The 19,483-nt window shown below is 46.8% G+C and overlaps 1 protein-coding gene across 2 annotated transcripts in view; it reads left to right on the top strand.

Moving 5' to 3' along the window:
- The window catches only part of SLC24A3 (solute carrier family 24 member 3), a 499,800-nt gene that overhangs the window by 363,790 nt on the left and 116,527 nt on the right, over positions 1–19,483 (top strand). For both annotated transcript variants that reach the window (XM_032142373.2, XM_032142374.1), the window contains exons 4-6: positions 1,827–1,901; positions 6,782–6,866; positions 7,252–7,355. In XM_032142373.2, coding sequence (XP_031998264.1) covers positions 1,827–1,901; positions 6,782–6,866; positions 7,252–7,355 — 264 coding nt within the window. The remainder of the gene's footprint in view (positions 1–1,826; positions 1,902–6,781; positions 6,867–7,251; positions 7,356–19,483) is intronic.

Raw genomic sequence — 19,483 nt, 5'->3', positions numbered from 1 at the left:
GCTTAAGTGTAAAAGGCCTATTATTGGCTCATGAAATTGGAAAGTGATTTTGATTTTAGAATGGAGCCGGGGCCAGGGGTCACATGGTGTCATTTGGGACGTGTGTGTGTGTGTGTGTGTGTGCATGCATGCCTGCATGTGTGTGTCTGTGTGTGTACTTTTTGTGTGTGCACGCGTGTGTGTGTGCGTGTGCCTGTCCCATCTCTTTGGTCGGCTTCTCACTGTGGGAGCAGCATTCTTCTCAGGCAAGTTTTCTCTATATGACAGCTGCCTCTAGCAGCTCCAGATGTGGGGTGTTTATATCGATAAAAAGAGGATGTCTCTCCCTCAGCTTCTCCATTTATCTCTGCTTGGCCCCTTACAGACCTGTCCCTGACTCTCCACTGTGTGACAGGGCATGGATGTTCTATGGCTATCCTAGGTCATGTGTGTGCGCCCTGTGTGAGGAGGAGGGCATGTATGACTCCCATCCTGAGGAGCATTTCTCAAAAGGAAAAGATACTGGGAAGTCAATAAATGAATGCAATGTCACTGCTGAGGTGCTAGAACTTGAACCACACCTACTAGATGCTTTGAGAAGTGAGTAACAGAGACATTCTAAATCAAACTGGCCTCAACAATGCTCATGGTATGTTATGAAGTCAAGAGGCAGGGTGGGCACTTGATCAAGGGCTCAGTGATGTTATCCAGGGCTTAGGTTTTTTCTGATTCAGGGTCAACTTCCTCTCAAGTCAGATTCCTTCAATATGACTATCAGTGGCAATGAGGGCTCCCAGCTTCCTTGTCCACAACAAGCAACAGAGGGTGAGAAATGACTCCCTTTGGCAAAAAGTAAAAGCCTTTCCTGCTCTCTAATTGGGCCAACGTAGGTCATGTGCTCACCTCTGAACCAATAGCCACAGCTAAGGAATACTGCATACTGATTGACCAATCAGCATCCACTCCTGGAGAAAAGGATAGGGTCACCTTCCACATGGGGCATGGTGGATATTTGGACAAAACTGGGGTCTCCTTAGGAAAGAGTGGGAGAAGGATGTTGAGTGGTCAGTCAACACTGAAATCCTAGTAAGATTTCATTAGTTAGAGAGGGAACACGGGGTTGGATACAGTGGAGAGGCAATTTCTGGCCAGAAGGTAGAATTCCAGGGGATACCCTGGTCATAGCTGACCAAGATGCAGAAGCAAGTTTGCAAAGCTTTCCTGCAGGCATCCGGAGAGTAAACAGGTTCAGTTGGAAGTGTTCATTTATTTATTCCCTCATTCCACATACCTTTATGGAGTACCTCCTATATACCAGGCCCTGTGCTGACTGCTGAGGATATGGCAATCATTATATGAAATTAATTATATGACATCATATCCTCATGAACTTCTGGTGGAGGAGACAGACAATAGATGAATTAATTTAACATATAATGCATCAGGAAAAAACAAAGAGATAAATGAGATAGAGAGAAATGGGAGCGGAGGAAAGAGGTTGCCATTTGAGCGGGGACCTGAAGGGTGTGATGGCGTGAGCCAGTGGGATATCTTGGGGAAGAGTGTTCAGGGAAGAGGGAAGAACAAGTGCAAAGGCCCTGAGACAGGAATCCGTGGCATGTTTCATGGAAAGGGAGGTGGGCAAAAGGAGAGTGGCAGGTGATAACATCAGAGAGAAAGCTGGGACCAGGTCACAGGAGAGTGTTGTGAGCATTGGAAATACTTGGTATTTGAGATGTTGAATTCATGATGACAGAAGACATTATCAAAGCAGAAGGTGGCTGGACCCTCATCTTCCTGGCTCTGCCTCACTCTAACTTTAACCCCTTTTATCTCCTCTCTTCCAGGCCATATACATGTTCTATGCACTGGCCATTGTGTGTGATGACTTCTTCGTCCCTTCCTTGGAAAAGATCTGTGAGGTACGTGCCTCATATTCTTGGTATGTGTGAGCCAGACTGGGGACTGGACCTGTGCCCTGTACTGTTCCAGCCTCCTCACCAAAGTCCTGGGGAGCCCTCGCAGGGCAGCTGCAGTGGGAACACCAGGCATCACCATGTTTGAGAGCAATGGGCGATATTAGCACCAAAGTGCCATCAGTCTATTGAGCATTTCATGACTGTGGTCAATAATCAGATGAAAACCCACAGGACCAACCTCCCCAACTCCATTTAGACCTAACTAATGGTACTATTTGTGTTTTCCTTCCCCATTTTCTTTTCCTTTTAAACTCACTCTTCCTTTCTCTCTGTTACTTCCCCCACCTCTCTCTCCTGTGTTTCCTTCTGCCTCCGTAACTCTCCTTTGATATCCGTGGCGTCCTCGCAGGATTAAAAACCTCCAACCGCATACCTCTGCCATGCTTCCTCTCTCTGTATATGTACAGAAATGCTCCAAGCGGAAGCACTGAGATGAAAGAATTGGCCACAGAGATCAGGAAAGTGTCCCTGTTAGAAATCATCACGGTGCATGCCAGGCTGAACAGCAAGTTAAACCCCTTTCATCAAAAAATATTCAGCAGATCTAGAACTCTTTCATTCTCTTGCCTCTTTCATCTCTTTGTCTGTTTGGAAATGTAGCTTCCTTTATCTGAAAGCTTTCCATTTTATTTATTTATTTATATTTATCTATTTATTTTTAAATTCAGAATCCCTGTTTCCAGAAGGCATCTCCCCCAGACACATCTGTCCAGAACTCAGTTTCTTTATGCCAGTAGTTCTCAAAACTGGTTGTGTCTTCCCTTTCCTTCTCTCTCCCCTGAGTACCTGATCCAGTAGGTCTTGGGAGAGTGGGAGGGGATAGAACTTGCATTTCTAATACGTTTTTCAGGTGATGCTGAGGCTGCTGCCTGGTCCAGGAACCACAGACTAGAGAACCACATACCCTAAGCAGTGTCTTCTACATCCTGGAAGTTATGTTGGATACTTAAATAAATAAAAAGTGTCCACAATAACAATATTTAGAGAGCCACAGGAGGGGTTCTCTTCCACGGTAGCACAGAGTAAGTGAGGTGGCATCTGAAATGCACAGTGGGCAGGTGTGGAAGCCCTTTGTCCGAGGAATTCCACCTGGGAGTGGGGTCACCTTATGTTGAAGGGGAGGAGGTGTTCCTCACCTGTAACTGGAGTCCTCTGTGATCTCTGAAATACCACCATTGGGTGGTTTATTATTCATGCAGAGCAAAACAACTCTCTCTCTTTCCCATGCAAATTTTTTAGTGTGAATATCAAAATTATATTCTGGAAATGTCAGTACAGTTGTCAGCATGTGTTCTACTCAGTTGAGGACACAGAACCTGTGAATACCCACGTCCTTGTAGGGAGAGACAATCAAAGAGCCAGAAAATGGCAGGAAAAGAGGGCAGGTGTGAGTCTTTTAACAAAAAAGTTATAAGGAGAGGAAAAGGAAAGAAAATGTTTGGTGGCGGGGTGTTATTTTACTAGGTCCCTGATGTGGTTCAGTCGCTAAACAGTGTGGTGTGACTATGTCTACTTGTCTTTAATCATCTCAAGAATTCTGCCAGCTGACTGATATTACCCCCTCTTTACAAACAAGGAAAGCAGAGCTTAGAGAAGCTGAGCAACTTGCCCTGGGTCAAGGGATACAGTCACTGTTTGAGCCCACGTCAGCCTGATTTCCAAGTCTTCAGACTTTTCTCTACTCCATCCAGAGACGAGCCTGGACCAGGTCATGGTGGTGTTAGAACTGGCTGCACTGCCCGGACCCACAGCGATACTGGAGGAGTGGGCACAGAAGAGCAACCACATTTTCCTGGGTTCTCCCTGCTCCCACCCCGAATCTGGTCTTATGAGCAAGATTCATATAACAAGAGTGGGTGCCCCGTGCCTGTCTCCTGTAAAGACAGTGTTGGCTCCATGGACCTTAAACAACCTTAATTGCTGGGGAAACGTTGTGTCTGTGAATGGTGGGTGGGCTGTCAGAGCTCACATAGATTTAGAGATCCTGACATGTTTACATCTTCTAAGACATGTGGGGTCAGTTCTCCCTGGAGTTACACTTTCCCACAAGATGAGAGGATCATGGTGTGGGTCCACCAGCAGTGGCCTAGAGGGCCTCTCGGCCCTGGACTCTGTTTACTGCCTGTGCTTTCCCTAATCACCTTTTAATAATTCGGTATAGTGTGTTTCATGGTTGCTCGTAGACTAAAACTGGGAGTGGGGCAGAAAAACACAGAAGGATGTTGTTTCCAGCTTTTGTGAAAGGTGAATGGGGAGAGAAATCCACACTGTTCAACAAATCATTGCTTGGAGGTCGGGGCAGATTCTCACTCAGTCTCAAATACTTTAAAGTTAAAAGCAGAAAAATGTGGGGTTCGGGAAAAGGCCAAGAAAAGAAAATGGGAGAAAGAGAAGGAGATAAAGGCAGTGACCCAGGATCTGAAACTAGGGTCAGGCCCTGGCGCTTGCAAAGCACCTGCTCCATGCCAGCCCCTTCCCCTGTCTGGACCTCACTTTCTGCTTGTGGGAAATGACAACCCCTAGATTTTGAACAGCTGAGAGATACCAGTGCAGGACATGCAGAGAGGGTCTCCAGAGTTTAGAGAAATCCTATAAGCCACAGTAGACAGCCTCAGCTGCACTGAGGCAGAAAGGGAGAGAGGCATTTCAAGAAGAAGAGTGAACATGAACCAAAGCTCAGCGAGTGGAAGGGCCTGGCATCCCCAAGGACCATGAGGTGGCAGCCCTGGGCCGAGCAGAGGCTTGTCTAGGAAAGATGAAGGTGGATGGGGAGGGTAGGAGGCTTTGGGACCCATGTGGAGGCTTCCAGGACAGCAGTGGGACATTTGAGCAGCAGAGGATGTGACAATAGATCTGGAACACTACTCACCCCTCTGACGTCAGCACTAAGCTGGGCTCTGCCTAGACCAAGCTCTATGCCAGGGGCTGGGAGGAAACTAGATCACACACAGCATGTCCCATCACATCCCAGGGCTCCTAGCTGCAGAGCAGCTCCAGGGTAATATCCACAGGGGGCTGGAGGAAGTGGCAGGGAATTGGCCAGTGCAGAAGTGCAGAGAGAGAGTGGGGGAAGGAGAGAGATTGATGCTGCGAGGGACAGAGTTGGGAGGAGATCAGGAAAGGGCTTGTGCAAGAGGCAGGATTAGAACAGCCCTTAGAGGGAAGGTGTCCATGGCCAAGTATTTGGTGAGAGAATGTCTGAGCTGCAAAATCAAGATGGGGTTTTACACCAGCATACGGGGAGCTCTGCAAGCCAGGCTGGGCGTTAGGAATTATTCCAAGCTCTGGAGGGAGCTGGGGAGGGCTTTTGAGGGCTCTGTCATGGTAGATAGGAGTCCAGAGTCAAGAAGACTAGAGTCCTGTGAGATATTGCCAGGGCTGAAGTGAACTGGGGATGATGGAGGGGTGTAAGAAGATACAGAGGAAGAAACAAACTGGCTGGATGAAGGAGAGAGGGGAACTGGACATGAACCCAAGGTTTGGATGCCGCAACTAATACCCCAACAGGACAGAACCACAGCAACACATGGCTCCCGCCTCCTGGCAGGTCTTGGCAAACCATACAGGGAGCTGCGAGCTGTGGGTCAGGCTATCTCACTCACAGACTCTTAGCTCCATGGGGCAGGAGTGCTTGGGCACCCCTCACAGCCACACCTTGCAACTTTGAGCTATCTGCGCCTCCATCTTAGGGTCTGCTCGGCGTCCCTTGTGAAGCTTTGCTGTCCAGCCAACAGCAAAGCCACCCAGGATCCTAGATCAAAATCCTCAATTAGGGCTTCTCCTGCAGACTATTGTGGGTGACTCAATGGAGGCCAGTGACCTACATCAGGGCCACACCGCCCCTCTCTGGCTGAGCAAGGAAGTGCAGCCGTTGGTGCCACTGGGAAGAGGAGGATGTCACTCAAGCTTGACTGCCAGGAGGGAACTGGCTATTCACTGGCAGCCAGCAGCATACTTTCTGGGTCATGACTGAATGCAGAAATGCAAAATCTGGTAACCAGCCTCTAATGTATAATTGCCTTGTCTTCTTGCAAATCACCTTTTGGTTTAACAAACAGAGTAACCTGGAGAGCTCATTGTATAAACCCCATCTTGGCAGGGCTGATGCCTCATTACCTTCTTTTCAGCCTTAAGCCCCCATTCCCACTCTCTGATCCCGGGGTTTCCAGACTGCCTCAAGGAAGGGGAGTGGGTTTCAGGAGGATGATCCCCACATCCACACCCCAACATGCCTCCCTAACCTCCTAAAGACTCACAAACTGGTTACCATGAGCCTCATTTAGCCTGAGATCAGCATAGTATCACAAAAAATCAGGAAGTTTTGCATAAAAGTTTGGACTATTGGCATCTCTTAAAAATCAGAATATCTGGCCACACTGGGGAACTGGGCAATGCTGCCCATAGAAAAGAGGCAAATGCCCCCACCAGAGCCTCAGACCTACCACCTGCTGTGGCCTCCCATGGGCCCACTCCACTCCTGACTGTCATCTGCACAGCCCCTGCGGGATTTGGGCTGAAGACCCCTAGATCTTCCCAAGAGGCTTTAGCTCATAAGGACATGTAGTTCCCTCCCCAAACCTGTCCCTTGAGGAGGACGTTGAAAGGAGCTGTGACTCAGCAGGGGATCGGCAGCAGTGGCTGCGCTCTGTGAGGAGGAGAAGGAGGCTGAGAGGGACTAAGTACCAGCCCCAGGTCCCATCGGTCCTGCTCTCGCTGAAGCCCCAGCCTTTGCTTCTCAGGGCTTGGCCTCTCGGGTGTCACAGTCACCTCTCTTCCGAGATGGAATCCCAACTCACCTGTGCTTTGTCTTTGCTCCTCTGTAGCGTCTGCACCTCAGTGAAGATGTGGCTGGGGCCACATTCATGGCGGCAGGCAGTTCGGCCCCAGAGCTGTTCACATCGGTCATAGGTAGGTGACAGACAGAGGGACATCTCAGCCCTTCACTGTCTGAAGGAAAAGGGCTCTGGGAACAGATGGCCCCCAGACCGAGATTGTCTACCACTCATAGAAAATGATAATCCAGGGACCCCAATGAGTAGAACATCAGCCTCCCATCTGCTGTTGTTGTTTTATTTAAATGATGCTTTTACTCCGCATGAACTTGTCCCAGACCCCAAGCCCATCACACTCCTGTGCAGCTATCATCCCTCTGTAGATTAGAAAGCTCTCTCCACCCCTCAGCTGTTTCCCGTAGATTCTGAGAACAATCTAATGCTTATGAAAGGTTCCCCACGCCCACCTTGGAATGCAACAGGGCCACAACAGCCAGGCTGATGTGGGTTCTGTGTTTCAGGGGTCTTCATCACCAAAGGCGACGTGGGAGTTGGCACCATCGTGGGCTCAGCGGTATTCAACATCCTGTGCATCATTGGTGTCTGTGGGCTCTTTGCTGGGCAGGTAAGACTGGCAGCTTCTTTGTGATGGCAAAATGTGACACTGGGGAAAGGGGAGGCATGGAGTTTAGGCAGGAGACTGTCTTGCTGGAACACAACTTGCATCAGGGCCCAGTGGTTTGGGCAGCAGTGATTTGGGACCTCACATCCTAGGAGGCTGGCCCAGCTAGAAGTGGAAACTGGTAATCCACCATTACTTGGTCTCTATGTTGATGGAATATAGAATGCTCAGGTCCACATAAATAATTAACCAGCCTGAAAGATGTGGGTTACAATCTGAAGGGTTCCACATTCATTTTGGTATGTTACTGATCTGAACTAGAATGGCCTAAAACAATTTTCGGTATGATTTTTGCTCAGTGGAAATAGAATACGTGAGAATCTGCTAAACACAATGAGAATACATGAGAATCTGGTAAACCAAGTGTGCAGTCATCACGGTTTAGGCCACAGCCTAACCTTTTTCGACTGTGGTAGAGCACTTCATTTCTGTGTTACAGCGTGCCTTTGGGGTCATGAAGGGCTCTGCAAGCCTGCAGTTTACCTATGGAGTTGATGCCACTTCCAGGTGGTGTCCTGGTATCTGTGTTCTTTATGAATACTGGTGTCTGTTTTGGAAAGTCTGTGGAAGGTACTCAGAAGCCACTGTGTGGGAGGCTCTGGGCGACCAAGCCTACATTGCAGCAGCACCTGGAGGTTTGTTTGCAGGGTTTGCAACTGTTTTGCCAACTCTGATATCCTAAATTTCCTCAAAGGAAGTTTATTTAGAAACAACACAACCCTGAGGTCTCTGCCCAAATACCCACAACTTTGTGTATCTTCTAGTAAAAGTCACTTCTAAAACCTCGTGGAGGCTACTCCACTTACGATATCAAGGAACCTGTTGATCCTAATCACTTGATCAGCAGCCTTGATATGAACAGTGCACTGTTCTACTAGAAGCGGCTGATTGGGTCAGGGGGCTAAGGAAAGCCCCGGGGCAGCCTTCCCCACACCCTTTGCCAGGCCCCTCACCTCACAGCAGCGGCAAGGGGCACCCCATGCTGCCCGTTCCGCTGATGTAGACTCGAGGGTCTCCATGCAGGATACCCCGGGTCCACCATTGCATTCTCCACTGCCCATTTTTACTTCCATTATCTTCATGCCTATTGATTTGTCTGGATTGCCTGGTGTGTCAGTTGCTTTCAGGTGACATGCAGAAGGACACCTGGATCTCATTGGGACTCAGCTCCAGGGACCACAGGTGGATGGGTCCCTTCTATTAGGAAAAGGGGCTCCCGGTACATGGTGACTGAGCTCCGCTCAGCTCCCTAGGCCGAATGATTTCCCGCTTCTCATCCTTTCAGTCAGTGAGCTCATGTCTTAGATTTTGTGGACCCACAATATGTGCTTTTTAAATCTCCCATAAATGTAGTTAGTATTTTTTTTAAAAAATGAGTCTCTGCCTTTGCCTTTGGTGCTATTTGCACTTCCCTGGCTCTCTTTTGCCTTGGACACCTGCTCGTGGCCTTCCAGAGATAAACAGTCACACCCAGCAGAAGAGTCTGTCACTGTTAGCACTCTAATTGGCACTGTCACCGTCAGCAGTATGGTTATTAGTCTGGCTGTTATTAGTGTTGTCATTAGTTCATTCGTCATTTGTACCTGAAGCTTGATTCACAAGCAAGCCCAAAGGAAGAGAGATAATGTAGAGAAATGAAACAAATGACTGGGGAGCATCTAGTCAGTGCCACACAACTAATTACTTATGAAACGGCTTGGATGCGTGTGTGGCTCATCACTCATTAGCAACGCAGTTCATCCCAGCTTGGTTAGAACACCTGCATCAAAGGCAAAGGGCTCCCTGAACTCCAAAAAATGCTGGTGTCTGTCCCTTGACTCACCCCAGAAGGTCTTTGCTGGCTCACCTCACAACCCCATAGCCACGGACAGAAGTAACAACCATGACTGTTGGGAGAAGCAGTCTACGCGATGACTCTGGATGCCAACCTTTCCTTCTGACTTTCCTGTCCTGTGCCCACCTGGAGGTTTTCAAGGCCATCCAGCTCAGGGTTTTGTAGGATCCTTCAAGTCTTTGCAGAGGAAGCAAAATTATGTTTTGGAAAAAACATGGGCTGGGGGATCAGATGGGTCTGGGTTTAAATCCTGATTCTGCCATTTTCTGGCTGTGGAACCTTGGAGAAGTTACTTATGTTCTCAAAGCCTCATTTTTCTCATCTATAGAGTGGGTACAAGCACACCTACTTCCTAGTGTTGCCATCGGGATGAACTATAGCATGTTCAGCATTAATGGCACCTGCTCTACATAGTAAGTCAGTCTCAGACACCATTAGCTATGCTCAGAATACGCATCCCTGGGGTTCTCACCTCCAAATTCCACCTAGGTCACTGTGATAATTTGACCAACTCATTGATGGAACTTATCTAACAGTCAAGGGTGTCCACAGCTTAATTAACAGACACAGGATACTCAGTGGGAAGGGAAGGGATAGTCAGAGAGAAGGTCTTCTAAATGGAAATCAAAGTAAGGAGATGTTCATAGAAAAACAATCTCAAAGGACTGGTACTTACTTCTGTGCTGTCTATCAGTGGGAGGAAAAAAAAAAGAAATGACAGCTTCCCAGCCTCAAACAGGGAGAAGCTCTCCCAGGCGGTGGAGTTGGTGCAGTGGAATGTTACGGCAAAGGCTGGATATTGGGAACTGAAGCGATTAATAAATCCAATCATGGATCTCACTTAGCATTTTATTTATGTTGATCTGCACTTTCATTTGTCTGGGAGAATTACCAGCGAGTGCCCGTGGGCCTCCCTCTATGAACTTCAGGATGGAGGGTTGCACATGACCAAGTCTGTTATCCATCTGAAATTAAAGTAATTAAGCTATAAGGTTTGAGTTCCTGTCTCAATTAGGGTTTTGATGAATTCAGTGTAATTAAATGTCTGCTGTATTTGCAGTTTGCAAACATAACCCTCGCTTTGGTGTTCGCCTAAGGTGCTTTGGGGAGTTTTTTGGGACAAAAAGGAAATTGCTTTTTAGAAAGTGGCTTATAGAGAGGTTCTTGGCATCACTTCAAGACATTTACAAGGCTGTGGTCCTACAAGTTTCCTTTATTTAAAAACGAAGAATAACAACAACAAAGAGAAAACACCGAGCTCTTGATGCAACATACTAATGTATCTTGTACGTTGTATTGAAGGGACTTCATGCCAGTTTTGTAAAACAATGTAGTTATGAATTTCAATCTGCCGTTCAGAGCATGTTAAGATTTAAATGCATAACCACAAACAGAAATTATGCAGTTTAACTGCATCCCAGGTTAGGACTTTCATATTCAGGTTATTACAGGCCGGCAGATGGCTCCAGTTTATAATAAAGAGCTCCAACATCAGCCCTACTGCCATGCTTAAAATGTGCCTGATGTTCTTTGGCAAGGCCCATCTCATCTTGGCTGGGTTTGCCTTTCTTCAAATAATACTGGCTCGTTTAAACAAACCCTAGCAGCACCCAAAAGTTGTACCTCTGAATTGAAATCCACCTGCATTTGGGTTTCCCCAGGAAACTCTAAGCAAGGACTCAAGTGCAAACAGTTGATTTGAAAGGTGATCCCAGGAAGTGCTTGTGGGACAGTGTAGAAGGAAGGCAAGGAAGAGAAAGCAGTGGAGGAAAGTGTGTTAGCAAGCCAGTTATCACTGTGGGCAACAGAGATCTAATTCTTCTGTGGGAACTGGGAGACAGTTTAACTGGAGAGCCACTAAGTTATCTCATGTAAGGAAGCAGGGGCGCTAGAGTATTTATCCACCAGGTTCCATCATTCATTGGTTAAAGACTGCACTTAAGGGATATTAATTCCCCAGCATTCCAGCTTGCTGGGCCCAGGCAGAGTGGCCTTTGGGGCCCAGGGGAAACCCCCAGGCAAAGAGATCTAGGGACAGCAGTGGAAAGGGCCTCAAATGGTAAAGGTGGGGAAATATGAATGAGCTCATAGTAAAGCGTTTGCTATGAACTCAAGACAAAGACTTTAAAACAATCCACTTGCTGGGTCTCATCTTCAGCTCCCTTGGATGAAACACAAGCTTTAGTACTAGGCAGACTATAAAGTGTCTAGGGCCAGGACATCTTGCATTTAAAGAATTTCCTCTAATGTTAAAAATAACAGCTACTCTTTATTAAGCTTCTCTAACGTTCAGGCACCACACTAGATTCTGTAAAAATATTTGCAGAAATACACCCACTGAGTTTTAAGATAGTTATCATCCTTCTTTACAGGCAAGGAAATGGATACAGGGGGATTCAGTATACCCCAGATGGCAAAGGGTCTATTGTGAGGTAGTCAAGACTGAATTTGAGCTCACATCAGTTGGTTATAAATGCCATTCTCCTTCCAAAAGGGGGATCTACGATTTAAAAATCTCCAGATGTTATCATTGCATTCTTATGATTAGCCTTGGATTTTATGTGTTCTTTGGAAGTTTGGAGTGTAGGATCCGGGGTCAATGCCAAGAAAACGGACACATTAGCAAAATGGTGGTAGCCCGTGCTACAATGGAAGTATTAGGTAGGTGCAAAAGTAATTGCGGTTTTTGCCATTGAAAGTGATGGCAAAAACTGCAATTACTTTTGCACCAACCTAATATTGTACTTAGCCCAAACAATGTGCAGCTGGAAGTTTCTCATATACTCAGATGGCATCTCCCACAGCTGGGCTTTTGCTTCCACCGCAGATGGAGGACTCAGGCTGATAAACACAGCGGGATACCCGCAGGCTGCCCCAGCTTACCCCGTACACCTTGATTTCTATCTTATTGTTCCCCAGACAAAACCTAACACACATCTCCCCTGTTCCAATCCTGAGACGCATCCAGATTTTCCAAGAAGCTGGGGACAGAGGACAGGGGAGGCCAAAAACCACACACCAATAGTGCTGCCAAACCTAAAAATAGGGGCTGGAGGCCTAACGTCCATTCCAGGGAGGGAGATGAAATTGCAAGGAAGAGAACGAGTGATCTGTCGAGAAACCAAGGGGGCAGGTGCAGCAGAAGGCCTCATCCAGGAGCCAGCATGCTTCCATACAGGATCCTGTGAGTAGCAGAGAGCAGAATGTGTGGTGCAGGAGTAGACCAAGGCCAAGGTCAGGTCCAGCTGAGGCAGCCAGTGAATTCCATCACACCCAGTAAAACTGGATTTCTCCCAGCATCTTCTGCAGGCTGTGGCATCGGGAGGCAAATTCCTGTTAGAAACAGAGCCCCAGCCCTAGCCCAAGGCCAGCTGAATCAGAAGAGCAGCTCACCTGCTTCAGATCCATCTGCAGGCTCAACTCTCCATCACGTTCTAGACCAAGCGTCGCCCTGGATGAGAGGCAGCCTCCAGCAGTTGGTCCAGGAAGGGTAGACAGTCCTGCTGAGGCCCCAGTCTTATGACTGACCATCTGCCTGAGGCTGTCTCTTGCACTGTCCCCTCATAGTTTCTTTTCTCTGGCCATCCCACCCCAACCCCCTCAAGGCCAGGTCCTGACAGGGCCCCACACCTGATCTCCTCCTGACAGATGCTGTTGGTCCCAGGCCCAGAGTTCTGCTAAGGCCACCCACCTGGCTCTGCTGCTCTGTTTTCATTGCCTCTACAACTTCACCCCAGATCTCTGTGTTAGCTTTGACCTTGGCTCACAAAACTTGTGTCTTGCTTGTTCTACTTCTTTGATACGATCTCCTGAAATCAGATTCATTCTCAGATCCACATCTAGACTAATTAGGAGCTTTCAGTTTCAGGTAACAACAACAAAAAAATCCCAACTCTAACTGGCTTCTTAAATGAAGGAAATTTATCGATGTCTCTGAAAAATGCAAAGGAAAGTGGGCATCAGGTATGACTTGATCAGGACTTCCAGCCCCATTGTTGTGATTCTTTTATCTCCTAATCTCCTCTGTTTCCTCCCCCAGACTAGTTTTTTTTTTGTATGTGTTTTTTTTTGTTTGTTTTTTGTTTTTTTAATGGCAGAAAACAGCTGTAGCATTTTCAGGCCTCGTGTACACATACCACTTTGGCCAGGAAAGAGAAAGAGGATGTCTCTTTGGCCACCACATCTCATTCCCCATTCCCCCATAGCATCATCAAACAAAAATCTGATTGGGCCAACTCAGGTTACCTGACCATCCCTGAACCAATCATTGTGGCAAAGGAACTAGTTACTCAATTGGTTTAGGTTAATCAAGAACCACATACCCATTTCTCCCTTCCCTCCAGAGCTAAGAATCTAATCACTTCCACCTCAAATACACAGTTTTCAGTTTATTATAAAAAGCAGAGATAAATGATTACAGGACAAAGCCTGTGCACTATCATGTGCTGCCTCAATGTCTGCTTTCCCTGGGCTGGTGGAACCCAAGGGAAAAACTGCACACAGATGCACTCTAGGTCTTGGTGTGGACATATGCTCTCATTTCTTTCAGGTAAATAACCTAGGAGTGGGATTACTGGGTTGTGTGCTAAGTATGTTTGTAAGAAACCACCAATAGCTTTGCAAAGTGGCTAAACCATTTGTATTTCCACCACCTGCATGTGGGATTCCAGGTGCCCCACATCATCACTAGCACTTAGTATTATCAGTACTGTTTTGTTTTGTTTTCATTTTAGCCATTCTATTGAGCACGAGTGGCACCTCACTGTGGCTTTAATTTGCATTTCCCTGACGAGTCATAATGTTGGGCATTTTTTAACAGGCTTCTTTGTCATCTTCTTTGGTGAAAAATCTGTTTAAATCATTGCCCATTTGTTAGTCAGGGGTTTTGTCCTCTTCTTATTATATTGTCCAGGCAGTCTCTAAATCATCACACTCGACTAAGCACTCCTCTGAGTCCTTCTGTCCAATTTATTTCCATGGTCAAATCAATAGTGGGTAGAGCCATTAGAAATGATTTAGACTGATCATGGCAATGTTTTATTAGTTCTGTTGCTTGGATTTAGGTTTGCAAGAGAGGTACTCATAATCAGCACTGTGCAATTGGGGGAAAAAATGAAGCAATCATTTCCCTTTAGTATGGCACACCTGGATGTATCTGAGATGCATCATTCCAGAAATGTGAAGAGAAAAGCAGGAACCTCTCATGGCCAGGGGTGAGGACTCCTTCCATGTAGTTTTCACAATTCTCCTTGAAAGTAAGTAATTTTCATGTTTCTCTTGAAACTCACCTCCAGGGAACACCATGAAAATTACTGGAAGGAATATTCACCTCCTGAAACTCACTGCCTACATCTTCAACAAAGATTTTCTTTCTTTCTTTCTTTCTTTCTTTCTTTCTTTCTTTCTTTCTTTCTTTCTTTTTTCTTTCTTTCTTTCTTTCTTTCTTTCTTTCTTTCTTTCTTTCTTTTTTGTTTTTTTATTTTTTGAGATAGAGTCTCACTGTGTTGCCCATGCTGGAGTGCAGTGGCACGATCTTGGCTCACTACAATCTCTACCTCCCAAGTTCAAGCGATTCTCCTGCCTCAGCCTCCCGAGTAGCTGAGATTACAGATGCCTGCCACCATGCCTGGCTAATTTTTGTATTCTTAGTAGAGACAGGGTTTCGCCATGTTGGTCAGGCTGGTCTCCAACTCCTGACCTCAGATGATCCGCCTGCCTCAGCCTCCCCAAGTGCTGGACTTACAGGCATGAGCCACTGCACCTGGCTGGCAAAGACTTTCAATGTACAAGGAGCCCAGAGTCTTACCATCATCACAGCTGAGCACCGTCCCAAGATGAGAGTCCATTTTTGCAGCACAAATGTCATTTCTTTCCATGACACCACATTCCCCACACTGCCTCTTATCACAGGCAAGTGGGGCTCTTAGCAAGAATCTGCCACTGAGCCCATGGCTAATTGAACCAAAGCCAGGTCACCCCTTAGCAAAACCACAGAAAGAGGTAGAGACTGGGCAGCCAGGCCCCTCTCCCCTGCAAGTAGCTGAACCTGAGTTGAAGGTTAAGTATAGTGAGGACAAAAGCCAGTCAGGTTGGCAGATGCTTGTTTTATTTATGCTTCCCTTTAACAAGCACACCTACAGTACTTACCTTGTGGCAGGCACTGTCTCGCAGCATTACATATGTGAACTCATTTTGATCTTTTCAATAACTCCTGGAGAAAGACACTGTTGAGAAAAGAGGAAACCAAGGCTCAGAGAGGCTGAGTAATGTGTCAGTCACAGAACCAATGAGTTGGGAGACGTTGAGGGCTGCAGGGGTACAGCTAAACAACACAGGCAAGGCAGGGTAACTGCTTCCTCAAGCCTGACTCCCAGAGTCAATTTAGACCAGGGGCCTCATGCCCTAAACCTCCCACCACAGTGTGGCTGTTCTCAACATTCCTTCACAGCTCAGTGCCCTCTTATCACCATGAAACCCACTTCAGCGAGTAATCAGAGGGGCACACTTGGGTGCCAAGGGACTGGCGGCCCAGCAAATGCCTCCTTCCCCACTGCTGCAACATGCGGCATCTGCTGAGCTCGCATTCTCCTGCTGGACCCTGGCCATTCACTCCTGAACCCCACAACAGCTCCCGGGTGGGCCCAGGCACCCCTAGCCTTAGTACAGAGACCCCTCAACTCCACACCTGTCCTTTCTGCACCAGCAGAGCCAGCCTGCACACCAAGTGAGGGGAGGCGAAGGATTCCAGTCATGGCCTTTAAACCCCACCCCTGGGCAAAAAAGCACTGGAAAGCTTCCCCTGGTAAAACGGCACACAGGACATTAGCAAGTCACGAAAGTGTATGTGCAGCAGGCAGGGAAGGCTTCCACCTCTGTTTCTTCAACCGGTGTCCACTGAGGACTCCCTGGTCTTCCCTCCTATCAACCCCCTACACAGATCACTGTGTAGGCAGTGACAGGGCAGACCAGACTTCATGCCCTAGGTCCAAGCAGCTACAGTCCAGGTACCTATGGCGTGAACCACACTAGGACCTGAGGCCTGAGACCACCTAGAATCTAAAAATGCAGGCCCATCTTTACACAATAATGTGAATTAAAGGTGGTTTGTCTCGTAGTTGTGAATTTAAAGCCAGGGTCATAGTCCACTGATTGTGTTCTAGGGAGAAATGTTTATTATAGTCTTCTTTGGGCAGTAAGTTCATTCACTGATTTAACAAATGTTTAGTGAGAGCCTACTATGTGCCAGGCACAGTTTCAGGCACTGAAAGGACACTAGAGAAACAATTACATTCTAGTAGCTGACTTTGAGATGTTAAATACTCAACAGAGATGATAGATTGGTAGGTAGGTGAGTGGGTGGGTGGGTGAGTGGATGGATGGACCGATAGATGGAGAGAGAGTAAGATATTAATATAGTGGGATAGTGAGATAGGGAGAAGATATATGGTGGCCAATGCTATGAAAAAGCAATACAGTATGGTAAGAGTTAAAGAAAGTACATGAGAGAGAAGTTACTGTGTTATAAAGAGTTTCCAGGGTGGACACCTCTGCAAGCACTGATAGCATAATGCTGTGAAAAAATATTAAGACATTCCACTCTGTGAAGAAAATGGCACCATTTAGAATGTAGACTCTGATTTGGTGCAGTTTTGAACATGAGTCACTCTCTGAGCAGAAGGAATGTGCCATCCCAGCAAACTGCCAGCCATTGCCCCCAGGAACAGTGTAAAATGCTGGTCTTCTAGATTCACAAGCTAGAGTAAGAAAACAGCAAGGCCAAGGGCAACAGGAAGAGGCACAACCATCGACCATCCCCATCCCTGGCAACAGTAAAATGTGTGATGTGTCTAAGCAGACACATCACGCATTTTTTCTGCTGAGGGAATCACTGTGCTAGGCTGTGAGTTCCCCAAGAATGCAGCCGTCTCTGCCTGTTCCTCACTGCATCTGCAGCACCAAGAGTAGTGTCACACATAGTAAGGGCTCAAGCATCTTCAATAAGGGCCTGGCTAGCTGATATCCTGCCCTTGATGCAGGGCAGGGGAGGATGGGTATATGATCAGAGTTCACAGGGCCCTTCAGCTGGCACAAACGTGCTCAGGGACTATTCTAGGGGTGCCTGGGTAGTCAGATGGATGCATGGATGAATGAACATCACAAGTTGCCACCAGATACACCAAAGACAAGGTGAGTTGAAACAGCACAAACTCTTTGGGTAGCATTTGAGACACAGTCATGAAACCGAATTATTGATTTCATGTGGACTTCCATTCACTGCTTTTTAGGGGCAGGCACAAAGCATACTGAGGTGAACAAAACAGGAAAGGTTTCCTCCCTCCTAGAGCTCACAGACCCATGGGAGAACACAGGCAAGGAGCATCTGAACAAATCGATGATCAGATAATAGAAGAGAAAAGTTATTGATGGAAATGCATTGGGCAATGGGAGGGGTGGTGAACAGTGGAGAAGGTGGAGGATCAGCTTTAGTGAGGGTGATCAGGGGAAGTGTCTCAAAGAAACCCCAAATCATGACAGCAACTCCAATCAAGATCTGGGAGAAGAAACTTCCAGGTGGGAAGAAGAGTAAATGTTCATACAGAAGCAAGCTTGACATGTTCGAGGATCATGGAATAGGCCAGTTTGGAGCCTGGTGAAGAAGGGGAGTATGGCTGGGAGTGCTCAGAGAGGTGCTAGCCAGGGGCAGATCATGTCCAGCCTTGGATCATGATGAGGATGTGGGTGCATTGGGAAGCTACTGGAGAGTTTTAAGCTGTTGATTACCATTATGCAATTTATATGCTGGGAATATCACCCCAACTGCTTGGCAGAGAAAGGATACTACAGGGGCATGATGGTAGCCGGGAGACCAGGTAGGAAGCCTAGGGTAAGACTTGAGTGGCGTTGTCAGCGGTAAAGATAAGAAGTGGTTGCCGTCTTTAGAATATTTTTTGGAGGTGATGCCAAGAGGGTTTGCAGGTCAGTTGGAAATAGGAGTGATGACATGGGAAAAATCATGGAAGACTCCAGGATTTTTGCCCTGAGCAGTATAAATGGATTAAGCAATATTTGTTAACTGTACAAATGAGTACAAATCGCCATGAGCAATTAGGAGCTTGTGTTCAGAATGTAGGCATCCTGTTATCCAACACATTCTGAGGTCGACCATTATGTGTCAGATCCAGAAAGTTGGTAGGGTCTCTGAGTAAATGGTGAGATATTAATTAAAAGTTGTTGATGTTATTCACTGGCCCTGCCCAACCCCCTGAGCTGCCCAACCCTCTTACAGTCACAGCTTCCCTTGGTGGCACTTGTAGTGAAAGCCCTGATCGGCTCCTTCTAGGACTTCAGATACAGTGATACCTACGTCCTGGATAGCACTGCCCATCTCTAGGTCAACCTCAGTCTTTGTGAATTTGAAATTGGCACCTAGGAGCTCCATAGACCCCTGGTGGCCATGCCTTTGCATATGGTGGAGCAGGACATGAACAGGTGAAATACACAGCATTTACTACAGTGTGGATTGACCCATCTTCTTCTCTGTCCTCTGCTTTCTCACACCCCCTTTCCCTGCCCATCCTAGGTCCAGCTAGAGTTTGGATATTTTATCAGACTCTGCTAGGCTGCAATATCATTGGCATGTGTTTATTCTATGTTCCCTGAGCTCCTGACAAGCCTTATCTCTACTTTTTAATCCATCAGACAAGAAGGACTCAGTTTGTAATTTTATTTTATTTTTTAATAAATACAATTTTTTGCTAGGCACTGTGGCTCACACCTGTGACCCCAGCACTTTGGAAGGCCGAGGTGGGAGGATTGCTTGAGCCTAGGAGTTCCACACCAGCCTGGGCAACATAGTGAGACCCCATTTCAAAAAAAAATTTAAGAATTAGCCAGGTGTGGTAGTTCACACCTATATTCCCCACTACTTGGGAGGCTAAGGTGGGAGGATCACTTGAGCCTGGGTAGTTGAGGCTGCAGTGAGCTTTGATCACACCACTGCACTCCAGCCTGGGCAACAGAGTGAAATAACCCAAAAATAAAAATAACCCCAAAAATAAAATAAAATATATATAATTTTGGAAAACATGTATGGGATACATATTTTTTCATATTTATTAGGTACATGTGATATTTTATTACATGCATAGAATATATAATAATCAAATCCAGGTATTTAGAGTGTCTGTCACCTCCAGTATTTATCATTTCTACATGTTGGAAACGTTTCAAGTCCTCT

This window comes from Hylobates moloch, unplaced genomic scaffold (genome assembly GCF_009828535.3).
Source record: "Hylobates moloch isolate HMO894 unplaced genomic scaffold, HMol_V3 SCAFFOLD_21, whole genome shotgun sequence".
In the NCBI taxonomy this organism is placed as follows: Eukaryota; Metazoa; Chordata; class Mammalia; order Primates; family Hylobatidae; genus Hylobates; species Hylobates moloch.
The sequence above is the reverse complement of the archived record's forward strand: the minus strand, read 5'-3'. Positions and strand labels throughout refer to the sequence as shown.